Source organism: Neovison vison, chromosome 5, assembly GCF_020171115.1.
Source record: "Neovison vison isolate M4711 chromosome 5, ASM_NN_V1, whole genome shotgun sequence".
Lineage (NCBI taxonomy): Eukaryota > Metazoa > Chordata > Mammalia > Carnivora > Mustelidae > Neogale > Neogale vison.
In genome coordinates this window covers 91613437-91637498 of record NC_058095.1, presented here as the reverse complement: position 1 = coordinate 91637498, position 24062 = coordinate 91613437, and the positions used below count along the sequence as shown (strand labels likewise).

At 42.4% G+C, this 24062-nt stretch overlaps 1 protein-coding gene across 1 annotated transcript in view; it reads right to left on the bottom strand.

Annotated features, from left to right (window-relative positions):
- Positions 1–5772, bottom strand: part of LOC122907425 — a 59454-nt gene extending 53682 nt beyond the window's left edge. The window contains exons 1-4 of the mRNA XM_044250293.1: positions 5010–5772; positions 4868–4920; positions 4726–4740; positions 559–639 (exon numbers count right to left, since the gene is read on the bottom strand). Coding sequence (XP_044106228.1) covers positions 559–639; positions 4726–4740; positions 4868–4920; positions 5010–5772 — 912 coding nt within the window. The remainder of the gene's footprint in view (positions 1–558; positions 640–4725; positions 4741–4867; positions 4921–5009) is intronic.
- Positions 5773–24062: the final 18290 nt, after the last annotated feature.

Sequence of the window (24062 nt, the reverse complement as noted above, 5' to 3'; positions counted from 1 at the left end):
TGTAGGGTACAACTATTGTGGCGTGTGCTGATGATTCAGAAAAGGGTTAAAAATTCTAAAAGAACATTCTTCCAAAGTTTTAATAATGCATAATTACTAGAATTACCTCCACAAGCCTTGGGAATGTACCCTTTACTTGTATTTTGCCCTTGTAGATATGTACTAGTTAAACACTGCCAGAAGTTGACAAATACTTTACAGATACAGGGAGGCATTTACAAAAGTTTATTATACCTGTACATCTGGACCACTTATATTTAGGCATTTAAGGGATTCTCAAAGAATCAAGAGATCATTTGGTATAAGCCATACAAAATTTAAGTTATGAAAAATTCTGACACAAAATAGGAAAAATTAAAAAACGATTTTAAAACTCTTAAGACCTTGGGCAACTTTGTTTCCCTTTCATTAAAAAGGGAATTTCAAATCAAGTTTCTTGGCATTAAGCCTATTGAGGCAAATAAACAATTTTCCTTTAATAAATGATGAGATGCATGCAGTATTTTAAAAACTATTTCCAAAGGTACTGGTGAAGACTAAGTATCAACGGGTACTTACATTGACTAATCCAAAATAGTGCTCATTGACTGGATACTGTTCTGGACCAATCTCTTTCTCTAATGCCGAGGCATTGGCACCCTTTAAAAAAAAACAGAAACAAAAGCAGAGATCTTAGCATCTGTAGTATGAAGTTTTCACAGTTATATAGGCATTACAGAGAAATCATTTAAAAGCTATGTTCCCTATGACTCCCTAACATTACTGGAAAATAAAGGATGATAGTGAAGAGTAAAGGATTTTAATAATATGACTAAAAACTAGTTCACAAGAACTTCCTCAGGAAACCAAAGCATGGATTAAGAAATTCTATTTGTAATGTGTTACTATTTTCTGGGTAATGCATTAAAGACCCTGCTGTACCATGTGCTCTAACAGGAGAGCTGAAAACCAAATATGCAGATATTCAATAACCTAACGATTCTTTGGAGCGATATACCTGAAAATCCCCACACGGATCCCAAACGACAAGAACGTTGTGTGAAATGGCACTAATGACTGTGCAACTGCCAACCATCCTACTACGTAGCAGAGTCAGAATCATGGAACTAGACTTACATACAAAAGCACGACCATTTCTCAAAAAGATAACGTTAAAGAAAAAATGAGACTAACACATGTATAAAAAATAACAGACGGCAAATGGACTGAAGAACATACAAGAAACATACTTGAGTGGGTGCTGAAAGAGGACTGGGACATGGCATTGAGGGTGAGGGATTAAAAAGGGAAAAAATAAAATGAAATGGAACAAAAAAGAAGGGCCCTGCGCCCAGACAACAACTGAGTGTCACAGTCTCAGGAATATGACTGACTCAACTCTGTGCACTGGGGTCCCTGAAAAAAAGCGGGGAGAGGTCGGGGTCAGGGTGTCCCTGTGTAGTGGCACATGCCACTAAACGGACTCCAAGCATAGCTGGAAGGGAAACGACAGCAATACTGAAAACCCAACTCTAGATATGGGGACTTGAAAACTCCCAAGAAAACATACCACCACCTACATAAAACTGATACGGTACGACTCACAAAATACCTGAACACCACTTGGCAAAGTCACACACAAGACAACATACACGCTATGCCTCCTCCGAGGCGCTGACTCGAGGTTAAGCTACCTCTGTGCCCAGAAGCCCATCCCTGTTGTTTCCTGACTGAGCTCCGCTCCTGGACTTGGGAAGCCCAACCTCTGTTAGAGGACACATCCTCAACTTCCTGATTGCAAGTACTGATTAAAGAGACCTGGTGGGCTGGTGGTCAAATTCTACCAAAACAAGACATTTCCTTTAACATCGTCCTGCCCTCCAGCACTTGTATATAAACATGACAGTGCCTTTATTTATTTTTTTTTAATTTAGGACTTATTTTAGGCTTTCTACAAAACCTTCATATAATCGCTAGTTTACAGATACCATTTATTTTTCATCTGGCCATCCACTGTTTCAGAACAACATCAAATTCAAATATTTCAGCAGCTACAAGATCTACTGAACATATCTGTCTTGGTGCGAATGTTGGAAGCCCCTCTCCTCACCCCGCCAGCACAAGTTATCAGGTCATAAAATTTCCTCAAATATGTTGAAAAAAATCCGTAAACCAGATGTTTACCACCTACTCTAAGAACTAATACTTGTTTATTCAAATAAGTATAACCCCTTCCCCCCAAAACAGAAGGGCAGGGGAAAAGGCAGGGGAAGGAGGAAAAAGAAGAAAGGCTCTATTACCCAAAATACAACCTTATTACATCTCTTTATGTGGAACAGTAAAATGCCAGGAAAGCATTTCTGGCCCTTAGGATGAACACAGTAACACATGAACATTGTCTCTCCAATGTAATGCCAATCACACACCACAGACCGTGTATTCTAACCATGCCAGAGGATCCACTTATTCCCGCCCCTCCATCACAGATTTTCATGCCTGCTTAGAAAATCCTCCAGCTGTCCTGCATCCTCAAAGTAAGTCTCACTCTGGATCAAGTTATTAGCTTCTCTGCATCTCGGTTTCCTTAACTACAAAAGGAAAATGTCACCAACTACTTCAGAGGATAGCTACAAGGAAAGGAATTTAAACCTCTATAAAAGGGTCCAGCAGTGTCTCATAAATATTCGTTCCCTTCTTTGCCTTCCCTTCAAATTCAAGGGGGGGAAGAAAGCTACTCTCATTAGCCAGTAATGTTAATAAATATCTGCTCCATGCAACAGAAAAGAAAACAAGTCAGAAGAAAGATGAGATAGCTTTAAAAATAATAATAATAATAATAATAATAATAATAATAATGTATTATTAAAAAAATGGATTTCCTCACTCAGGCCAATTCCACCAGAGGCTCAGAGATACAGTCACTGTACTCTCCAGAGGCTGACAATAAAGCAAAACCACAATCCAATCAGAGATCTGGGAAGAGGATGCCATCGCCCAGAGCTGCCACGGTGCCAGTGGGGCCAGCCTGCCGCACCCCAGCCCCGGGGCCACCATCAGCTGCGGGTGCTGGGAAAGGGCTGGGGCACGGCTGCCGAGGGGCCTTCACGGAGCCGGTGCCGGTCAGGAGCACAGGCCGCAGTGCCCCCGGAGGCACCCACGGGACTCCTGCTCTGCAAGAGGGCCGGCCTCTCCCCGACACTGGGGCTTCTTCCCTGGGGCCCCCATTCAGGACCCAGATCCTATAGGCTGGAAACCCCCCCACCCAGCAGGGGTCTTCCCGGAACAGGGTCTCAGACGGAACCGCCCATACTTTCCCAGACGGGCCGGCTGGGCCTTCTCTCTGGGCCAGGGCTGTCCCTGGCGTCCTCACTCAGGTTCCCTGAGGCAAGGCCTTCTCTTAACGCGTGCCGCTGCCTGACGTCCCCACATGGGCGCCGGGCCGGCTGAGCCCTCCCCGGGTCAAGCACTCTCCGCCCCAGGACTCTGCTCCGGACCAGAGCGCGAGAGGTGGAGGCTTTGGTCTCCTCCCAGCAGCGCCTTCCCGAGCTCGGACCACCAGAAGCAAGTCGCCGAGGGATTCACCTGGGAGGGATCCGGGCCACGATCCGGGCCACAATCCGAGCCACAATCCGAGCCACGTCCCGACGCAGACAGGCCCGGCGCTGGAACGTGGGGTGAGGGAGGGCTGGAGAGACACGGGCGAGAGAAGGGGGAGCCCCGGGACAGTCGTGGGAGCCCCGTGGAGCGCCCGCGCCGCACAGGCTGCAGGACGGCCGGAGGCGCCCGCGGGCTCCACGCAGCCCAACTCCTCGGGGCCCCGCGCGCCGGCGAGAACAGCCGCCTACGGCCCCGGCCGCGAGCCCGGGCGGCCACGAGCAGAGTAAGCCGCAGCCGGACGCCGCTCGGTGCGCGAGGCTCGGCAGGACGCAGCAGGCTGCAGCGGCGGAGCCCCCCGGGGCTCGGCTCCGCGCCAGCGCCCCACCTGCCGTCCCTCACGAAGCCGCAGCCGCCAAAGGCCGTCGGACCAGCGTCCACGAGCCGGAGCTGCCGAGGCCCCGCAAGGAAAAGCCGCGAACGCAGCGTGAAGACGAGGCGCGCGCGGACGGCGACCCCCGCTCCACCAGCTGCACCGGCCGCGCCTCCGCCCTCTGCTCGCTCTGCGGCCTCGGCGGGGACACAGCCCGACACGCCTCACGCCAAGGCGCGCTCCGGCATGCGTGGCCGCAGATCCAGCCGACTATCCTCGCAGCGCCCGTGCTCCAGGCTGAGGCCGCTCCCTCGGCAGCGGGTCCCTCACCAACCCCGGCGCGCGTGCGGGGACACCCAGCGCAGCGGCGTCTTCACGTCGGAAACACCAGGCCCACGCGGGACACGCAGCGTGGCGGGTGCGGTCGCGCGGGCCAACGGGCAGGCGCACGGAGCCCGGCTCTCGCCCCGCGTGGACCCGGTGCGGGTCTCGTGCGGAGAAGCGCGGCGGGAGACGCGGCCTGCGCGGGCGGCCCGGACCGTGCGTCCCCGCAACCGCACCCCCGGGACCCCCAGAGCCCAGCGCAGCTCCCGGGAGCACTCTCCTCTCCAGACGCGGCCTCGCCTCGGCGCCGACCCAACCGAAACGCGGCTTCCTCTTCCTCGCACGCGTCCCCGAGGCCGACCGGGTCATCCCGCCCCGGAACTTCGCCACGACGACGCGGACGAGCGAAACTTGTTCGCTTGTGGAGCGGCACGAGGTGCCCTGCTTGGACGCACCCGCTTCGCTGAAGTCTGAACCGGGTTTTTTAAAAGATTTCATTGATTGACCCGAGGGCGAGCGGGTCCGGAGCAGCGGCGGTAGCGAGAGAACCTCCCCGCGGAGGATCCCAGGACTGGGCTCAGATCGGCGGGCGCTGACCCCTGAGGCCCCGCGCGCCCTGAAGCGGCTTCGCAGAAACGGTGCGCGGAATCCTGTTAGAGCGAACTCCGGAACACTTCCCGTTTTCTCGGCGGAGACGTGCGGCCGGAGCCGCCTGGCGGGGCGGGGCGGTGCCGCTCACCGCAAAGGGCGAAACGAGACCCACGGACGATCCAGTCCGGCCGGGAGGGACAACGGCGACGAGAAAGCCCAACCTCGATTCGCGTCTCCCCACGAAGTCCGGGCCTGCTCAGAGCCGTGGCGGCCGCGCTTCCCGGACACGCGCTTCCCGGCACCCCGACCCGCCGCGGCGGCTCTTCCTGGAAACGCGCGGGCGGTCGCGCGCGCCTCGGCTCTCGGGCGCCTCGCGGGGACGGACGAAGCGCGTGGGGCGGACGGCGGAGCGCACGCCGGCCCCGCCCCGGCCACACAACATTCGGGCGCTCGGGGCGTTTCGTCAACAGAGCGCCGCCGTCCGGAAAACCCGTCTCGGGCGCGACCCGCCTGGCCCGGGCGCGCCAGCTGTCAGCCGGGGGGCCCGAGGGAGGGGGGGCGCGGGCCGGAGGTCCCAGGGGTTGCGGGCCGGCCTCAGCGAGGCGGGCTCCGCGGCCGAGGCGGGCGGCCCCGGCGGAGTCCAGGCCCCACGGAAGACCGCGCCCGCGCCCCCGAAGACGCCCCCGGCCCAGCGCGCACCGCGTCCCGGCGACCCCGGCCACCGCACCCCACCCCACCCTCCCGGCCCCGCGGCCTGACCCCGCCTGGCCCCGCCCCTCGTCCTCCTCCAGCTCCAGCCCCGACCCGCAAAGGCGCGCCAGGACTGGGGCCTGGGGCTCGAGATCTGTGGGAGGCACAGCCCGCCTGTAGAGGATGGCCGGCGCGGGCGGGCGCTCCCATTCATTAGCCATGGCTTTTTCTGCCCCCGCCGCTGCCCCCCAGTGTGAGTTAATTTTTTAAATCTTTTTGAAGATTTTATTTATTTATTTGAGAAAGACAGAGAGCAGAAAGGAAGAGAGAGGTGGGGAGAAGCCAACTCCCTGCTCAGCAGGGAGCCTGATGCAGGGCTCAATCTCAGGACCCTGGGATCATGACCCAAGCAGAAGGCAGATGCTTATCTGACTGAGCCACGCAGGCACCCATCCCTTGTGAGTTTAAATAAAAGAAGTTTTGATATAGACATTGCTACCAAAGATTTAAACGGGTAAGAAAGAATCATGAAGTCATGATCCAATTGAGGAGTATACAGTGAATAAAAATTGGTTTTTCATGAAACCAGATAGAAAATGATTGCAAATAAATTTAAAATTACAGAGGGGAAAACAAATGTCAAATTATGTTAGTATGCAGTATGTACTATAGGCTATCAGGACAGGAATGACTCTGGGAGCTGCAGAATTGGGGAAAGGCTTTATAAACAGATGTAACTAAAAGAGCCAAGCCTTGAATTTTCCTTCAGAGGTACTTCGATTCTAGCTTTACAGGCTGGTGAAACAAGAGCCCAGAGAATTTGAGTAGACACTCGACCATTCCAAATGCTGGCTGTGCCATCACTGAGTAATGGCTTGTAAGCAGGAGGCCTGCCTTCGTGGCCTAGAGCTAAGCACAGCGTCACCATCCAGAATCACTCTGCCTTGCTTTTCTCATCAGCAAGGTAAGAGAGACCAGATTTATGGCATCCACTGTGAATCTAAAATGTTATAATTCTAAGACAGCAGCAACATGGATTCACAATCACGGTGTGAACTTAAGGCAAAACAGTTAAAAAAAAAAAAAGGCAAAACAGTTCACACTCTTGTGCTCCAATTTCCAAATGTGGAAAACAGGGCGGACAAAATGCTTACTTATTATGGCCTGTTTCTAAAAACTGTATAGAATATTTAGAACAATGTCTGGCACAGTAGGCACTAAACCAATAGTTTCTTTACTCCTTCTTAGTCCCAACTTCAGATCAACCCCCCCAAGAGACTGACACTGCCAAAATAACTGAGAAAGTATCTGGACACTCCACACTGGTGCACCATCATTCCAAGAATCTTGGTCTAGGACCTCTACAGTGGCCTCCTCTGGTTTTAACTCGGCCATCAAAGAGAAAACATGCTCCACAGAAAGTACATGGGCTTCTTAAGATTGGGCCAGGCCCAAAAGTGGCAAGGCCCCCTCGCAGCATGTCACAGAGGGTGGCAAGTACTGTCTGAGAATCCGAGATCAGCACAAAGCAAAGCCAACCCTGGCAAGACATCACATGGTATAAATGGTACACACAGAGAGGGTGGGATGGTCTCCAACACAAATGGAGAACTCAAAACACCTTCATATCCCCGAACTACTATACAACCAATTATCAACCTCTGGAAATCAATCACACTCCCGAAGGGCTCTGGCCTCTGTTACCATCACAGGTCTTCTGAAAGCCCTCTTTGTAAGTTCCATGGAGGAGACGCCATATAAACTTTTTACCCAATGGTGCATATGTACATGTTCATGTGTACCTCCAACTTCCCTCTATCTTCCACAGCACCCCCAAAATCTTCAACCCAGCAGGGAAGACTTCTGGCAAGTTTTCAAAGTTTTCAAGAATATAGTTCTTTTCAGAAGAAATTAAAGCAGCCTACTCCCTTCGTCAGCAGCCGCCACAGGGGCATATACACGACATGTAAGTTACACAGGTAACATTCTCCATCTAAGCAACTATGGAAAATTCAATTCTATGATTAATCACTGACCAAATGAGTGCAAATTCAGACCTGCACTTATGTAATCTTTTCCACCTAACAGTAATATATACACAAACACACCATGTAAGAGACAGAAGCTAAGCAAGTTACATATCTGAATCATTATAATTCAATGATAAATGACCAAACCAAAAACATCAGACAGGTAACTTTCACCTCCAGAAGTTCACATATCCATTAGAACCTCAATATTCCTATTAGGTGTTAAAAGCTATGATCTCTGTATTACTTGATCTAACATCTTCAGTGAAATGATTAGCTATATAATTCACAAATAAATGTGTTATTTGTAGAGAATATTTATATGTAGAGAATAAAATAAGATTCAGATTCACTTTTAAATCTTTTAAATCAGTCAAAGAATGAGAAAGTGATAACATTGACTTGGTGCCAAAAACAACAACAAAAATCCACGTCTTTAATCTCTTAAGTGTTCATGAGACAAGGAGTTACTGAAAATGCTCTCATTAATTCAGCTCTGTCAGAAAGTTATGATGGTGACACTGGGCTTAGCACATATTACTCTGCTAAGCCTCTGGTCAGCTTAATAAGAACATCAAAAAGAAATTTCTCAAATATGACCAAGTTTCATATAATGGCATGCTTAATTTGAGTGAGTACACTGAATTTTACAAGTCCTATTTATATCAATACCAAAAAAAACTTTCCTGAGAAAATTATACAACACTCTCAAGTACAGATACACATTTAAAACAGAACCATACCTGAACTCCCTTAATGGTACCTTACTTATGACAAAAAAGGTTAAGATCTGGTTCTTATAGCCTCTCTGTGGAGATTCACCTACTCTGGTCAAACAAATAACAAGAAATGTGACATTACTTTAAGCTCTACCATATTCTTTTTATCATTTTTCTATTCTATTTTACCAAATAATAGAACAGAATATTTTACTCTATAAAAAATAAGGATCCCTGGACCAGTACTAGGCCAGCTTTGGACACGTGACTAGGATAACTGATTGTATGATAATGCTCAATCAGAAAACACATGCTCAATTCTTTTCTACTTACAAAAACGTGAACACTTCCATTTTTACAAATAATGACCTATTTGTAAAGCCTGTCACATTCCTGTGACAAAAATCACTATATAGAGACAAGGTATTATTAAATTGAAGGGAAATAAAAATTATTTCCTGAGTTACTGTTACTACAACAGAGTTCATACTCCAGATTCTAGCGGATAAATGTACTCCTGCTCACCCTAATAAAGAGTAAAAATATCATCAAACTTAAATAGTTTTGTCAAACACAGACAGGAACTGACTGCAGCTCCACCACAGCATGTCCAAAATATAACCATGGGTGGAGTGACGTCACAGAAAATTGAAGCTCCAGGGATCAATACCACCACAAATCATGGAAACTCATGAGAATCAACTATTTCAGAGCATTTACACCAACCAGGGGAGTGGCTGCTGAAGACAGAGGATGCTCAACCCAGGTCATAGAGTAGAGTGCATGAACCAGCAAACAGCCCCTGTCCCTCTGCCTCACAGACCAGGCAGGCACAGGGCCCATGTGTCTCGAGTGCTGGCTGGTGCCAGGGTGGGCAATGGGGACCTTGCCCTCCTGACATTTGGATTATGTATCTTATCATACTGGAGGCAGCCTAGGGAAACAACAGAGACACCTGCATTTGCTTCAACCCTCCTGGGCTGCATGAACTTCCCTTTCTGGATTTTTTGGGTGGTGGGAGGGAAGACCTAGACATTTAAGTAAATCTCTGCCAGGTCACAAGCTGACCAAATATAACGTATAAGAAACTGCAGTAACCACACAAAGCAAAGAATACAGGTTTTGCAAAGTCATTTTGGAAAAGTCATCACACAAAGAGATGACAGCAACCCTCAACAGCAATCACTGAGAAAGGGGAGAATCTGATTCCCAAGTCTCCACACCGTAATATTCAAATGGTCCAGTTCTCAACAAAAAGGTATAAAACGGGATGCCTGGGTGGCTCAGTCATTAAGCATCCGCCTTCGGCCCTGGGATCCAGTCCCACATCAGGCTCTCTGCTCCGAGGGAAGCCTGCTTTCCCCTCTCCCACTCCCACTTCTTGTGTTCCCTCTCTCCCTGTGTATCTCTCAGCCAAATACATAAATAAAAATCTGTTTTAAAAACTTACAAAGCATACAAAGAAACAGGAAACCGTAGCACTTTGAGAGGAGAAAAAGAATTTGATAAAAACTATCCCTGAGGAATGCTAGATGTTAAGCATTACTAAGATATTAAATCAATGGTCTTAAATATGCCCAAAGAACTAATAAAGGATATCAAGAGAATGCTGTATGAATAAAGAAATTAAAATTAACCAGGCTGAAGAGTCAATGAAAAAAGAATACAGAAAAATCAACGGAGGGCCCTATGGGACACCATCAAACATATCAACATGTACATCAGGAGAATCCCCAAAGACAACAGGGATGGGGGAAAAGAAGCTTTGTGTATGTATCATAGTAACCTTATACCTGTAGAGGCCTAGACATTGATCTTAGTAGACAATGACTTATATCAGGCATTACAGATATGTTCCAAGAACATACAAAATCATTCCTAAAGGAAATTCCTAAAGGAAAACATATGAATGATGTCTCACCAAATAAAAATGTCAATAAAGAAATGTAAGTTATAGTAAAGAACCAAATAGAAATCCAGGAGTTTAAAAGTATAATAAATAAAATGAATTCACAACACATTTGAACAGGGAGAAGAAAGAATCCATGAACTCGAAGATATGTGAATTGAGATTACCCAGTCTCAGGAACAAAAAGAAAAAAATGAGGATTAAAAAAAAAAAGGATAGACTCTCAAGGACCTCTGAGATACTAACAAGAGTATTAATATATGGTTAATTGGAATTCCACAAAAATGGCATATGTCATTTTTGAGAGAAAAGAGGGCAGAAAGAATATTTGAAGACATAACGAAAATATTGCTGAATTTGATGAATCTTGAAAGCAGCAAGAGAAAAATACCTCATATCACATACATCTGAACCTCAGTAAGACTGACAACTGATTTCTCTTCAGAAACCATCGATGCTAGGAGACTGTGGTAAACACAAAGTGCTAAACTAACACTGTCCAAGAAGCCTATAACTGGAAAAAACATCCTTCAAAAACAGGAGAAATGAAGACATTCCCAGACGAAAAGTTTGTTGCTATCAGACCTGCCCTACAAAAAAACACGAAAGGAAGTCTTTCAGACTGCTATGGAAGGTACTTAGTACCTCATATCCACATGAAGAAATGAGTGCTGGTAAGGGTAACTACACAAACATAAAAGCATACAAGTAGTTTTGGGGAGCGCCTGGGTGGCTCAGTTGTTAAGCGGCTGCCTTCGGGCTCAGGTCATGATCTCAGGGTCCCAAATCCAGCCCCACATGGGGCTGCTCATGTGGGAAGCCTGCTTCTCTCTCTCCCACTCCCCCTGCTTGTGTTCCCTCTCTCATTGTCTCTGTCAAATAAATAAAATCTTGAAAAAAAAAGTAGTTTTGGTTTCATGACTCCTTTTTTATTTTATCTGATTTAAAAGACAACTGCAAAAAGAAATAATTATATTGTTTGGATGGGTATATAATGTATAAAGATGTAATTTGTATAACATCAACAGCACAAAAAATGGGGAAGAAACAACTATCTATGAGCTAAGTTTCTGTACTCTAGTGATATTAAGTTTGTATTAATCTAAACTAGACTGTTATAAATTAAGATGTTAATTATAATCCCCAGGGCTACTACCAAGAAAATAATTAAAAATATATATGTAAACAGAAATGATGAAGGGAATACTAGAAAATACATAAAAATACAAAAGAAGGAAGTAATGGAAGAACAGAGAAACAAAAAAACGACAGAATAGCAAAATGGCAGACATAAATCCTGCCTCATCAGTAATATAAATAAATACAATAAATTTATAAATATAAATAATATAATGAATATATTTAAATATAAATTAAATACTGCACTGAAAAGTTAATGATTGGCAGAATGGATAAAAAAATAAAAGATCCAACTGTAAGTGTGTCTACAAGAGTCACTCACATAGACACATACATCTCAAAATTAAAAGAAGAAAAAAAAAGTGTACCATGCAAATAATAACCTAAAGACAGCTAAGTAGGTATACTAATTTTAGACAAAAGAGAATTTGAGACAAAATATTGTTTCTAGGGGTGCCTGGGTGGCTCAGTGGGCTAAGCCTCTGCCTTTGGCTCAGGTCATGATATCAGGGTCCTGAGATTGAGCCCTGCATCAGGCTCTCTGCTCAGCAGGGAGACTGCTTTCCCTTCTCTTGTTCTGCCTGCCTCCCTGCCTACTTGTGATGTCTCTGTCTGCCAAATAAACAAACAAAAAAATCTTAAAAAAAGAAAAAACTCTTTCTACCGACCAACATTTTACAGTGATGAAAATGTTCAATCTATCAAGAAGCTGTAACAATTATAAGTGTAACTAACAAAAGACACGCAAAGTCCATAAAGGGAAAAATGACAGAATTAAAGGAGAAATAGGGAATTCAACAATAATAGTTTAGGACTTCAATGCCACACCTGCAATAATGGATTGAACCCTTATGGCCAGATAAGAACAGGGAAAGACTTTAATAACACTATGAATCAACCAGACCCAAAGGGACATCTATAGAACTATCCGCCCATCAAGAGCATAAAGCACATTCTTCCACAGTAAACATGGAGCATTTTCCAGGGTAGACCATGTGCTAGGTCATAAAAAAAAAATAAAAAAATTTTTTTTTAAAAAAGCCTTAATTAAATTTAAAGGACTGAATTACACATAGCATGTTCTCTAATCACGATTGATTAAAAATGGATCAAAGACCATAAACGTCTTAGAAGAAAACAGGTATAAATCTTTGTGACCTTGGATTAGGCATTGATTCCTTGGCCATGACACCAAAAGCATAAGCAAACAAAGAAAACACCGAGAAACTGGACTTCATAAGATTAAACCCATCTGTCGTTCAAAGAGCATAGGAAAGTGAAAGGACAATCAACAGAACAAAAGAAAACATTTGCAAATGATATATTTAATAAGGTTCTAGCATCCAAATATATACAGGATGCTTACAACAAACAAACAAACAAACAAAGCCCATTATGAAAATCGATTACTGATGCTGAGCATTTATTTACATGTTTACTGGCCATTTAAATAATCTTCCTTGGAGAAATATCTATTCAAATTTTTCACCCATTTAAAATTGTGGATTACTTACTTTTTCATTGAGTTGTAAAAATTCTTTATATATTCTGGATACTCATACTCTCAAATGATTTGCAAATCTATCTATCTATCTATCATCTATCTATATATCTCTGCTTTTTACATTATACGTAAGAAAAGAATGCTGGCAAAAATGTTTGAAACACAAACCCAAACCAAAGGCAGGTGCTTAACCAACTGAGCCACCCAGGCGCCCCTGAAATTCTATGAGTTGATAAGAAACTTCTCAATTTCTTTCAAATGAGTGAGACTGTGTGCAGAGATGCCACAGTCAGAATAATCATATTCTGTGACTCATGGTATCACTTGGTTGCCTGTCTGGGTTGGTTTGAAAACATGGCTGCAAATGTTTGGCCTCCTCCCATCAACAAAGCGAAGCCCAGGTCCCCTGTCCCACTGAATCTGAGTGGACTGCTTCAAACAGAGTGACAGCACAAGGCGTAATATGTGCCTTCAAGATTAGTTCATACAAAGCCATCTAGCTTCTGCCACACTGAATGCCACATAAAAACTTTAAATACCCTGAGGCTGCCATGCTGGAAAGGCCACCTGTAGCCTTTCCTAGCTGAGCCAGCACCTCTGGTTTTCTCCACCAGGGTGCCCGACGTGTGAATGAAGAAACCATCTTGGAAGTAGATTCTCTAGTTCCAAATGTTTTGGTCTTGGCTTTCAGTTCCTCCCCGCTGTGGCCCAGATTACACCTAACAGAGACAAGTCATCCCTGCTGTGCCCTGTCTGAATTCCTGACTCACAGAATCCAGGAGCAGAATCAAATGCTTGTTTTGTGTCACTACATTTGGGGTGGCTAGGTTCTCAGCAACCGATACTAGAACATAGATTAACCATTTAAATGAAGAAATGTTAGCTGAACGTCAGTTTTTAGCAAAGAGATTCGAAGACTAGTAAAGACAATTCACAAGCCAGCATTAGATTCTAATTTGCGCTCCACTTGCAGAGACTACTTAACATCAACATTTTAAACTGAAAACTAGAGAAAAGTTGGGCTGCTCCATCCATGTCTAAGCCAATGGGATAGAAAAATCATACTTTGTAATTTGCCTTTTTATTCTTCATAGTCAATAATCATTCTTGGCTGTTTATATCAAGCCAGTCACTCACGTTTTCAAATCATTCACCTTTTTCAATGTATCGTTCACTATATAGGCCTGAGATGCTTTGGAAATGACTAAACGAGTAGCTCAAATATTAACAAGCTTACTTGGAAAATGCAACTTGCAACTGGACATGAATGTTTAGCCTTTATCAACCTACAAATGAAAGGACAGTGTGCTGTTCCCAAGTTTTTACATCACCAACATAAACTGCTTGATCCAAAATACTAATACATCAATTACACATTAAATTCTTGTAGGCATATTAGTTAAGTGAATATTCCTAAAAATTCGTGCAACGTTCACCTCACTGCTCTCAAAATAATTGGTAACAGAACTGAGACTTTGTTCAGTTCTTCTAACATCCTCTAACTGATATTCGTAAAAGAGTCAAAGAAAACCATTCCCTAAAAGGAATAGTCCAACTGCGAGAAATAAGGCAAGCCCAAGATATTCCTCAACCCCAGTAAGCAGAACCAACCCAGAATACCACATTCAAAAGTCTGCTGTCGATTTGTACAAGGTCTCTGCTGTCGAGCTCAGATCCTACACCTGCTGGTGACTGAGGACACAAGGTAACCTAAGGCCATAAGCACTTTCACAAGTCTCTGTATCTACCCTACACTTTTTCTTAGCTCTTACTAGATAATACAGCTTAGATCTAAACAATTTTTCTATAAATCTTCATGTTTCTGACACAGTAAAAACATCTTGTTCTTTCTCATATATCTTAACTATTTCTAATGAGTATCCTCATTTTATAACGCTGATATTTAGGAATAGAAGGACCACATATACACATGTCTACAGGAAACTTACTACCACGTAGTCATAAGGAACATGATTGGACCTGTGGTCAACTCAGCACAGTGTATCAGAATTGTAAATAAGAGCATTAGAAGTTTAGGCCTAACTATACCATTAACTAGCTCTAAATCTTTGTGATTCAGTTTCCTGATTTGTAAAAGGAGGGGATGAAGTTATATAATCTCCATCAATTCTATGATACCCCATATATTGTACTGTGACTTTTTCACAGCAATCCTAGCTTTCCATTGCGCAAGTGGCTGAACTCTGAAATCCAGAAATCAATACATTTATTTCTGTCATATTATGGGATTCTTCATACATAAGACATAGAGATATATTTTAACCTTTCCTAAGGGTATAAATAATTCTAAAATCCAAGTCTTTCACTAATGTCAAATTATAAAACTCACTAATTGGGTCAATAAATTACTTAAGCTTTTAAGAAAAAGCTTTATTAGAATAAAAATCCCCATTGAATGCTTTAAATTTTCCGACCCCTAGCTCTTATTCAGTCTAGTCCTTGAACACAGATTCTTTATAAGATCCTAGCAAATAAAATAATGTATCCTCATTTCCATGTTGCAACCAAATTACTGTTTGTGCTGTCTGCATAATATCCCATGGAGTTGATGTACTATGGTAGTTTTAACCCTTCCCTACTGTTAATTAGATCAACTCCGATTTATTGAACTATGCACAATGCTGCAGTGAACACATCTTTATACATAATTTTTCCTTCATTTGGATTATTTCCTTAGGATAATAAGCTACATCAAAGGATAGTCACATTCACTTTTTGAAACAAACTGCTAAAGTGCCTTGGAAAAAAGTCTATCACTATACCCTGCTGCCCACATGAATGTAATCGCTTCATATTATACCAGCAAAAATATTAGTAGGTACTTCTTCACTGTAGTTTCTGTATCTATGTTTTTGATAAATTGTCATGTAAAAATGTTGTTCCACAGAACTTATTTGTGTGTCTCTTGTATCTGATTTGTCCATTTACTTACTGATGTCTTGGTACTCTTCAGGAAGTTTTGGTTGGACCAACCTTTTTATAAACCCTAGACTTGACTTCTCTTCCCTTTATATTTTGTGCTTACCTGTTTTTGAGATGTGCCTCCAGATCACAGCGTTGCATGACATCTTGGCACACTGAAGAAAATAGACATAACATTAATAATTTGTCCAGAAGCTTATGAACTAGAATACTGGACTTCTTACACAACTTAAAGTGGAGTCTTTTCCGGTCCAGTGGACAAAAGTCCTTCTCCTGTAAGAAGTTTCTGAGGCACTTGCAGCAGAACGTGTGTCCACAGGGGGTGTCTAGTGGCTGCAACAGAGGCTGAAGGCAAATATGGCAGACCAGGTCGTCATCTACTTCATTCTGGTAATTGTATAAATAGTTCTCTCTTGTCCAGTGCTGCTGGCCACATTCAAAACACAGAGGGTTGAAGGAGGAGGAGGGGGTCTGCTCCACAGACACCATCTCATCACTTGTTGTTCCCATTTTGAATCAACCGAAGCAGTTTCTGTATCTTCACACGTTAGACTTTCACTTCACGTATGGTTTCCTTTGATGAGCAATGAAGTATCTGACTAAAATCAAGGTTTTTCTAGATAAACAAAACAAACCACAACTGTAATTAGCATCAGTCAAGAGGGGCTAAAAGTCATCGATATCATATTACTTAGCTAAGTTCTTTTTTAGGTTAAAAAATAAAATAAAATTTAGATCAGGTGATAAATTCGTCTCAAAATCCTAACAAATTAACTAATTTGCTAGCTGGTTAAGCTTGCAAAGCTACAACTTGGCTACAACATTGCCAAGTTCTTGGTGAAAGAAGAACTTGTGATTAAAAGCAAAGATGCTGCATATGGTGTGACATAAGAGAATCAATCCGTTTTATAGACTGAAATCCTCCAACACTTCGCTGCTCAACGGTAGTTTTTAGAGCCAATTAATCTACATAGCATGCTAATAATGCAAATTGAGGTATATTATGCAATACATTTGCATCTGTCATCCCAGTCATGGTTCTTTGCTTCTCATTTTATGCATTTACATTGCCATACCAAAGACTGCATCTTTGAAATGTTGTCTCAAGGATAATTCAGTGTCTATTTAAAAAAATGACCTTCACCCTGTACTGTGTTTGGAAAAAATGGATTTCAAAATATGTATGATTTAAATATTCTCTATGTAGCCCAGACTATAGAAAGATAAACTACATAACATATATAGATAACATCAGTGCAAACTCCGTAAAGTGGATTACTACTTTTTAGCATTAGGGAAAAAGCCCACTGTCATTCAATTAAATTGGTACAATGTGTTATAAATTATAATTCCACCTCATATTATTCAACACTTTGATCTGTTCTTGCTTACTCAAAACAGCAGTTTGTGTGTGTGTGCGTGTGTGTCTGTCTCCTGTCCAACTACAGAAGGTCCTCAAAGCAGCCCCCCCGCCCCCAGGTCAGTGCACCTCTAGCAAGGAATGCTGCTCTCAGGTTCCCCAGCAGCACCAGGGCTTAAAAATCAACTCCAGAGGCAGCAGCTGTCACCCTTCAGTAAATATTTACAGTCTCTAGTATGACTCTACATTGAATAAGGAGACAGGAGAGGTAGGGAGAGGACAATTAAGAAAACCCAATATTTAAAATTCAGCGTACTCCAAGAAAGCCCTGCACAGGAGGCTGTTATGTGAATACAGAGAAAGATGAGGAGAACTGGTCATCTAACTTGTTTGGCTTTATAGTCGGAAATACTTTCAAAGGGGAAAAGCGCACACTGCTGTGTTGTGTGACAGGGCGTCGGCCAGATGGAACCAGACAAGGGCCCCTCTGTGGAGCCTCAAGGGCTTCAGAGCATGTGGCACGCTTCCCTAGTATGCAGCAGGTCAAACTATCCGAGGCGCAACACCTTCAGGCTGCGGGAATCATCAAACCTGGGCCTACCAGCCCCAAGAGCGGAATGGGCAGACACCAAGTCAAAGCTCCCAACGGATGTTTCAATGAGAAAATTCTCTTCCCATCACACATCCATATTTATCACTTTGTTTATCCAGAGTATTTATTAGAAAAACAATATTAACATTTTAACAAAGTTAACAAGAGGTGCCATGACTTGTGAGCAGGTGGCCAGGATTCAAATGGGATGGCTGATCTTAGAGACACTGTTTTGAAAAATGACTTAATAAAATAACAAGAGCAGCCTGTGATCTAAACTCCTATTTTACCAACATTAAGAGAGCAAATGTAACTCACAAGCTTTGTTCTTTACCCTCTGGGCATCATAACTTTTCAGACTTCAGTGCAAGGCATGTGAGATTAAGGAGAGAAACAGCATTTATCCCAGACAAAGTATTTTAATACAGAATGTCTACAGACTCTAATTCCAGTCAGCAAGAAAACTCACATATCCTTTGCTCTTCTTTCTTTGTGATAGTGTTTATTCTAATTTTTCTTTTCCTCAAGAAAATATACTGCAATTCAAGCCTCCCACATAATGACTAAGAAAGCATTTCTCTTGACTATTATGTTTTAGCTATTTTTTAAATCTCTAAATAACTTTGAGTTATTTATCACAAAATCTTTTCATGAGGAAAAATAACATGTTCCCAGTTAAAATACCAAATAACAACTGCATTATCTTCCACCCCCGAGATACCTCTGTTACCATGACACAAACATGAAGTGAAAAATCACCCTGTGTCGCTCACTAGCACGTGCTCGTGCGTACTGACTGAAGAGCTGCCAGGCTGTGCAGTGCAAGTTCCGAAGAACACATACTCTGGAGGAAGTCTGGGAGGGTTCGAACCTTCGCTCTGCCACTGAAGGAGCTCTGTGACCTTTCTAAATGTCTCTGTTTCCTCCTCGTGTGTAAAATGTAAAATGGGGGTAACCATGGTGCTTATTTCAAAGGGTTGACATAAAGAAAAAATGAACATATAAAATAATAAATGAGTGTATAAAGTAGTGCCTAGCACATCATAGGTGCTGTGTATTAGCTATTATTATCATTATTAAAGATAAACAGAAGTTCAGACAGATGTTATGATTTGTGAAATGCCAAACAACTTATAATTACTTGGTAAGAGATAAGGGTGATAAATCTAGTTCTTTCTAGCTTCAAAATAACCCAAAAGCAAATTAAGTAATTATAAGAAAGAGGAGAGGTATTTCATGAAAGCCTTAGTTGTATGAATTTTGTAAGGACTAAGGGCAGCCTGATCCTGTCTTTCCAACCCCTAATCCCTTCCCTCTACTCCCAATCCAGGCAGATGCTTTCATTCCTTCTTAGTGTGCAAGTCTAATTGCAACACCTAATACTACTTCTCACACTAAACTGAGCTCCTTAAGAGCTGGACCTCCCACAGAAGAGCAGTTCAGTGAATGCTGCGTGGCCACAGAGATGACAATTTACTTGTGTGCTCTTAACTACATTTAGGTGGCCATAAGTACATCTATGGTTATAGGAGGATATGCCCATGTTTAGATATAATTTTGAGTTCAGATAGTCTATGAGCACAATCTGAAATATCAAAATGCAAATTAAGCAAGTCCTAAATATTTGTGATAATATAAAGATATGTATACATATGTATGATATGTATCTTCACGAACTACATTGTATGTTTAGCTAATATTCCAGGAAGAGTAAAGAGATGGAAGTTATTAAATTGGCTGAGAATATTACAACACATTTTATTATTATTATTTTAAAGATTTTATTTATTCACATGAGAGAAAAAGTGAAAGCGAAAGAGAAGCAGGCAAGCAAGCAACATAGCAGGAGCAGAGGCAGAGGGAGAAGGAAGGGCAGACTCTGTGCTGAGCAGGAAGCCCTCTGCAGGGCTGGATCCCAGGACCCAGAGATCATGACCTGAGCCCAAGGCAGATGTTTAATCATCTGAGCCACCCAGGTGCCTCTTACAATATATTTTAAATAATATCTTGAAAAATCTCCAGTACACTGGAAAGGAAGTAAGAAGACATTGTTTCCTACCTAACTCTAGTTAGGAATAAGAGGCTTGCCCCTCCTGGTTTATGAGACAAGAACACCCTTGTGCATCAGAGACTTTCAGGAAGAGCTATGGTTTTTCATAGTTAATTTGTAAACTCCAAAACTACATGTTATTCAGATCATTTCTCTTGAGGTTTTTTTTTTTTTTAAGATTTATTTATTTACTTGAGAGAGAGCATGCATGAGAGAGAGAAAGCAGGGGGAGGGTGAGAGGGAGAGAGAGTTCCTATTCAAACTCTACTTACTCTGTAGAACCCACCAGCCCCACTGACTACAGGCTCAATCTCAGCCCCTGAGATCATGACCTGAGCCAAAATCAAGTCAGATGCTTAACCAACTGTGCCATCCAGGTGCCTCTCTGTCGATTATTTTTAATTCAGAAAGAAAGAGTCCTCACTGTCCTTAACTTTGGAGATACAGCCCAGAAAAAAAGAGGCCATGAGCTAAAGATTCCCACCAAAATACGGTTAGATGGGAAATCCCTAGGGCTCCTTTGACTCATCAACTTCAAGAGTCTCGGGCTACTCTCTCCTCAAGTGTCCTCCTGGCAGATTCCTTCTCAAACTCTACTTGCTCTGCAGAACCCACCAGCCCCACTCCTACTCCTGAGTACATCTCCCTTCCCTCTTGCCCTTGCTGCTCTTACACATACCTTCATTTCAACAATTACTACATTTGCCTTCTTGCTAATCTGTCTTCTCAGCTCTTTGAGGGTGAAGATAGCATCTTCTTTATTGTCTGTATTCGCCATTCTTGGCACATATTACACACTAAAAATTTTTTTGTTCTCAGGCTCATACTTGGGTCTGAAATGTTAAGAGTGCTGAAATGGAAAAGAAAAGAAGAAATGAAATGAAAATGAAAAAAAAGTGAAAAAATATCACTTTATAAACATATAGGAGAAGACCTTGCAATTTATGGCACTGCCAAGCAGTCGATATACTGGACCCTGCTCTATCATTACAAAGAATAAGATATAACTTGCTTTAGTCATCAAATGTCTTAGAATTTTGAATTTTTTTTTACCTGATATCAATACAAGAAAACTCTCTTACTGTCTATGTGACACATCAGCTTTGATAATGCCTTTGTATAAAGCAATAGGTGTCAAACTTTTACACCTAAGGATCCCTTTATCCACTTGGGATAACTGTGGCAGATCCTTAAAGAACTAGCATGCTACTACCATACAATTCAGCTACTGTGCTCCTGGATATTTATTCCAGAGAAGTGAAAGTCTCACATATATCTACAGCTTTATTTGCAATGGCCCCAAACTAGAAATAACCCAGACAACCTTAGTGGGTGAGTGGGTAAACAAACCAAGGAACATCTGTACTGTAGAATAGTACTCAGCAATAAAAAAGAATGAATTATTGCTGCACACAACCTGGACGAATCTCCAGAGAATTATGCTGAGTGAAAAAAGCCAATCCTAAAAGGCTCCTTACTACACTATGCCATTTAGAGAACGTTTCTGAAGTGACAATGGGATTGTTTTAATATTCATTTGTTAATAAAACAATAAACCCATTACACACCAGGATTTTGATGAAAAAGTTTTTTATGGAAAAAAAATAACATTTCTTTTTCCAAAATAAGAAATATAGTGAGAAAAGAGGCCTTGTTTTATATCTTTACAAAGCTGGAGCCTCAAATCTATATGTTTTCAATCTGTGGTGAGGTCACATGTATCCTCTGGAAACTCCACTGGGCACTCATGAGAGAATGACAGTGAGAGGCAGATAACGTCTTAGCATTAGTGGGAAAACAGTGTTGACCTTGCGGACCCAACAGAAGAGAATAAGGGACCCTGGGTCATACTTTGAGGATAGCTGGTACAGAGCACTAAAGGTATCTGATAGGCTTTTTTCACAAGAAGTACCAGTTAATAACTAACACTACTGTTAAAAAAGGCAGACTGAAAAAGGTCAAATGCTGAGATGAGCCCGCACTGGAGGAGTCTGTCTTTCCTGGAATAAAGCTCTCTCCACAGAGATTTTTTCCTTCTGGAAGATGCATGTCTGGGTATTTAGCTATATAGAAATGCTTAGCATGTTAGATGACGGTCTTAAATGGATCCTTTTTTTTTTTTAAAGATTTTCTTTATTTGACAGAGAGACAGAGAGAGAGAGAGAGCACACAAGCATGGGGAGCAGGAGCGGGAGAAGCACGTAGCCCGATATGGGGCTAGATCCTACAACCGTGGGATCATGACCTGAGCTGAAGGCAGATGCTTAACCTACTGAGCCCCCCAGGTGCCCCAAATAAATTCTATTCTTAATCAAAACATACTTCCTATTGCATGTCACTAAGAAAACTACAAAAGAGCAGTTTTCAACAATTCCACACGTAAAATTCTCTCATTTTTCTACATAAAACTGTAATTCAGCACACTTAAATATTTGTCTATCCCTTCTCATGATGTTGAAAAGCCATTTTAAAATTCTTAAGATGCTACTTCTAGTAACATGTACCCTATTTAATAATCTAGAAAATCAGTAAGCTAAGCAAAAAATTCTAGAAGCAATGAAACTTAGGCTCTAAGCTCTATGCCAGCTGGGTAACTAGGTCACTATGCAATTAATTCTTTCATTCACCAAATGTTTATCCAATGTCTACTACATGCTAGTATATATATATTCTGATGCCTTGGCTTCCTGTGTATAAACTATCAGCTTTGTCTAGATTCTAATTGATCTCTCGTTCGCGCTCCCTCTCTCTCTCACACACACATACATACATGGAGTTAAATGTAGCTCTAAAATTCTTATGATTCTGTCTTTTTATATCTAATAAAATGCTCAGTGATATGTCATATTTACCTGTCAGTCCCAAAATTTGTTATCATTTTCGATAACTTCAAGATCTTAAATTTCTACAAAGTGGAGGTTAAACTGTGGTGAGCAGAGAAATAACCAATCTGAAATGTCCTTCTACCACTAAGTCTTCTAATTTTGAACCACTATGCTATGATGAAAAACTATTTTAAATGCAAAAAGATAAAGGCCAAAACCAAACTGAATTACCTCCCCAAGTCTTATAGGTTCAGATAGTGATACTAAAGCTGTATTTTTAAAAATCATACTGTATTATGTTACCTTAGAGTAATTTAAAAATAGAATTGATATAAAACTATTTCGAAAAAGAAACATACCATATGGAATGTTAAACATGTCTAGACAGTTAAGTATCCAGACAAACCTCTGCCAATCATTAAAGACCTCTGTGGAAAGAAATTTATTCCAGGAAAGACAGGTTCCGGCAGCACGTGGGCTCTTCCCAGCAGCAATCCTTACCAGGCATCTAAGCTGGGGCAATTTCTAACATCTTAGAGAGTGTCACAAATTCCAAAGTATTGCACATACCTAGAAGATGCAGGGTGGGTGGCGGGAGGGAACTACAGTTTTCATTGGCTCAGTTTTATTGCGGATGTTTACCAGCTGGCTATTATTTAAATGCTTCTTTCTATTACACTCAAAGGCAAGGGCTCTCATCTTAATAAATTAAATTATGTTTTTTCCTAAAGGATGAAAACATTCTTTAACTTCTTGCACAGGACATACAGAAAACATTTGTCTCCAAGTGACTGATAAGTTCTTAATTTTAAGGTCTTTTCAAAAATCTCTAATTTCAATGATTACAACTCCTAACTCTCAATTACCCATGGGAATGAAAAGCATCAAAAGAGCCCCTGGAGTTAGAGTTCATAGAGTTTGAGACCTGGGTTCAAAATCTGGCCCTGCCCCTATTTTACTAACAATGCGATATCATGATGTGCACAGCACTTAAACGTCTATAAATCTCAACTTCCTTGTGTTTAAAGTAAGAATGGTTTCTTGCTTATATGTAGGATTACTGTGAAGCTAAAAACATTACATGGCTGGAAAGAAAAAGAAAGTAAGACAGGGAAAGCAGTACGCGGGGAAGGGAAGCTTTTTAAGTAAGAAAGGTGATCAGGAAAAGGCTCACTATCACGGGACACTTCAGTTAAAACCAAAAAGTGACTAGAAAGCCACACAGGTACCTGGTATAAAAATGTCCATTCCAGACAAGTGCAATAATAAGTATAAAGGCCCGGAGAAGGGAATGTGCCTGGTGTGTTCACTGAACAGTGAAGAGGCCAGGGTGGAAGAAATGAACAAAGCAGAGAGAAGAAAACAGGTCAGAGCGGTAACTGGGGCTACCTAAATCTTGCAGGGCTTACAGAACTCTGGCTTTTACTCTGAGTAAGTAC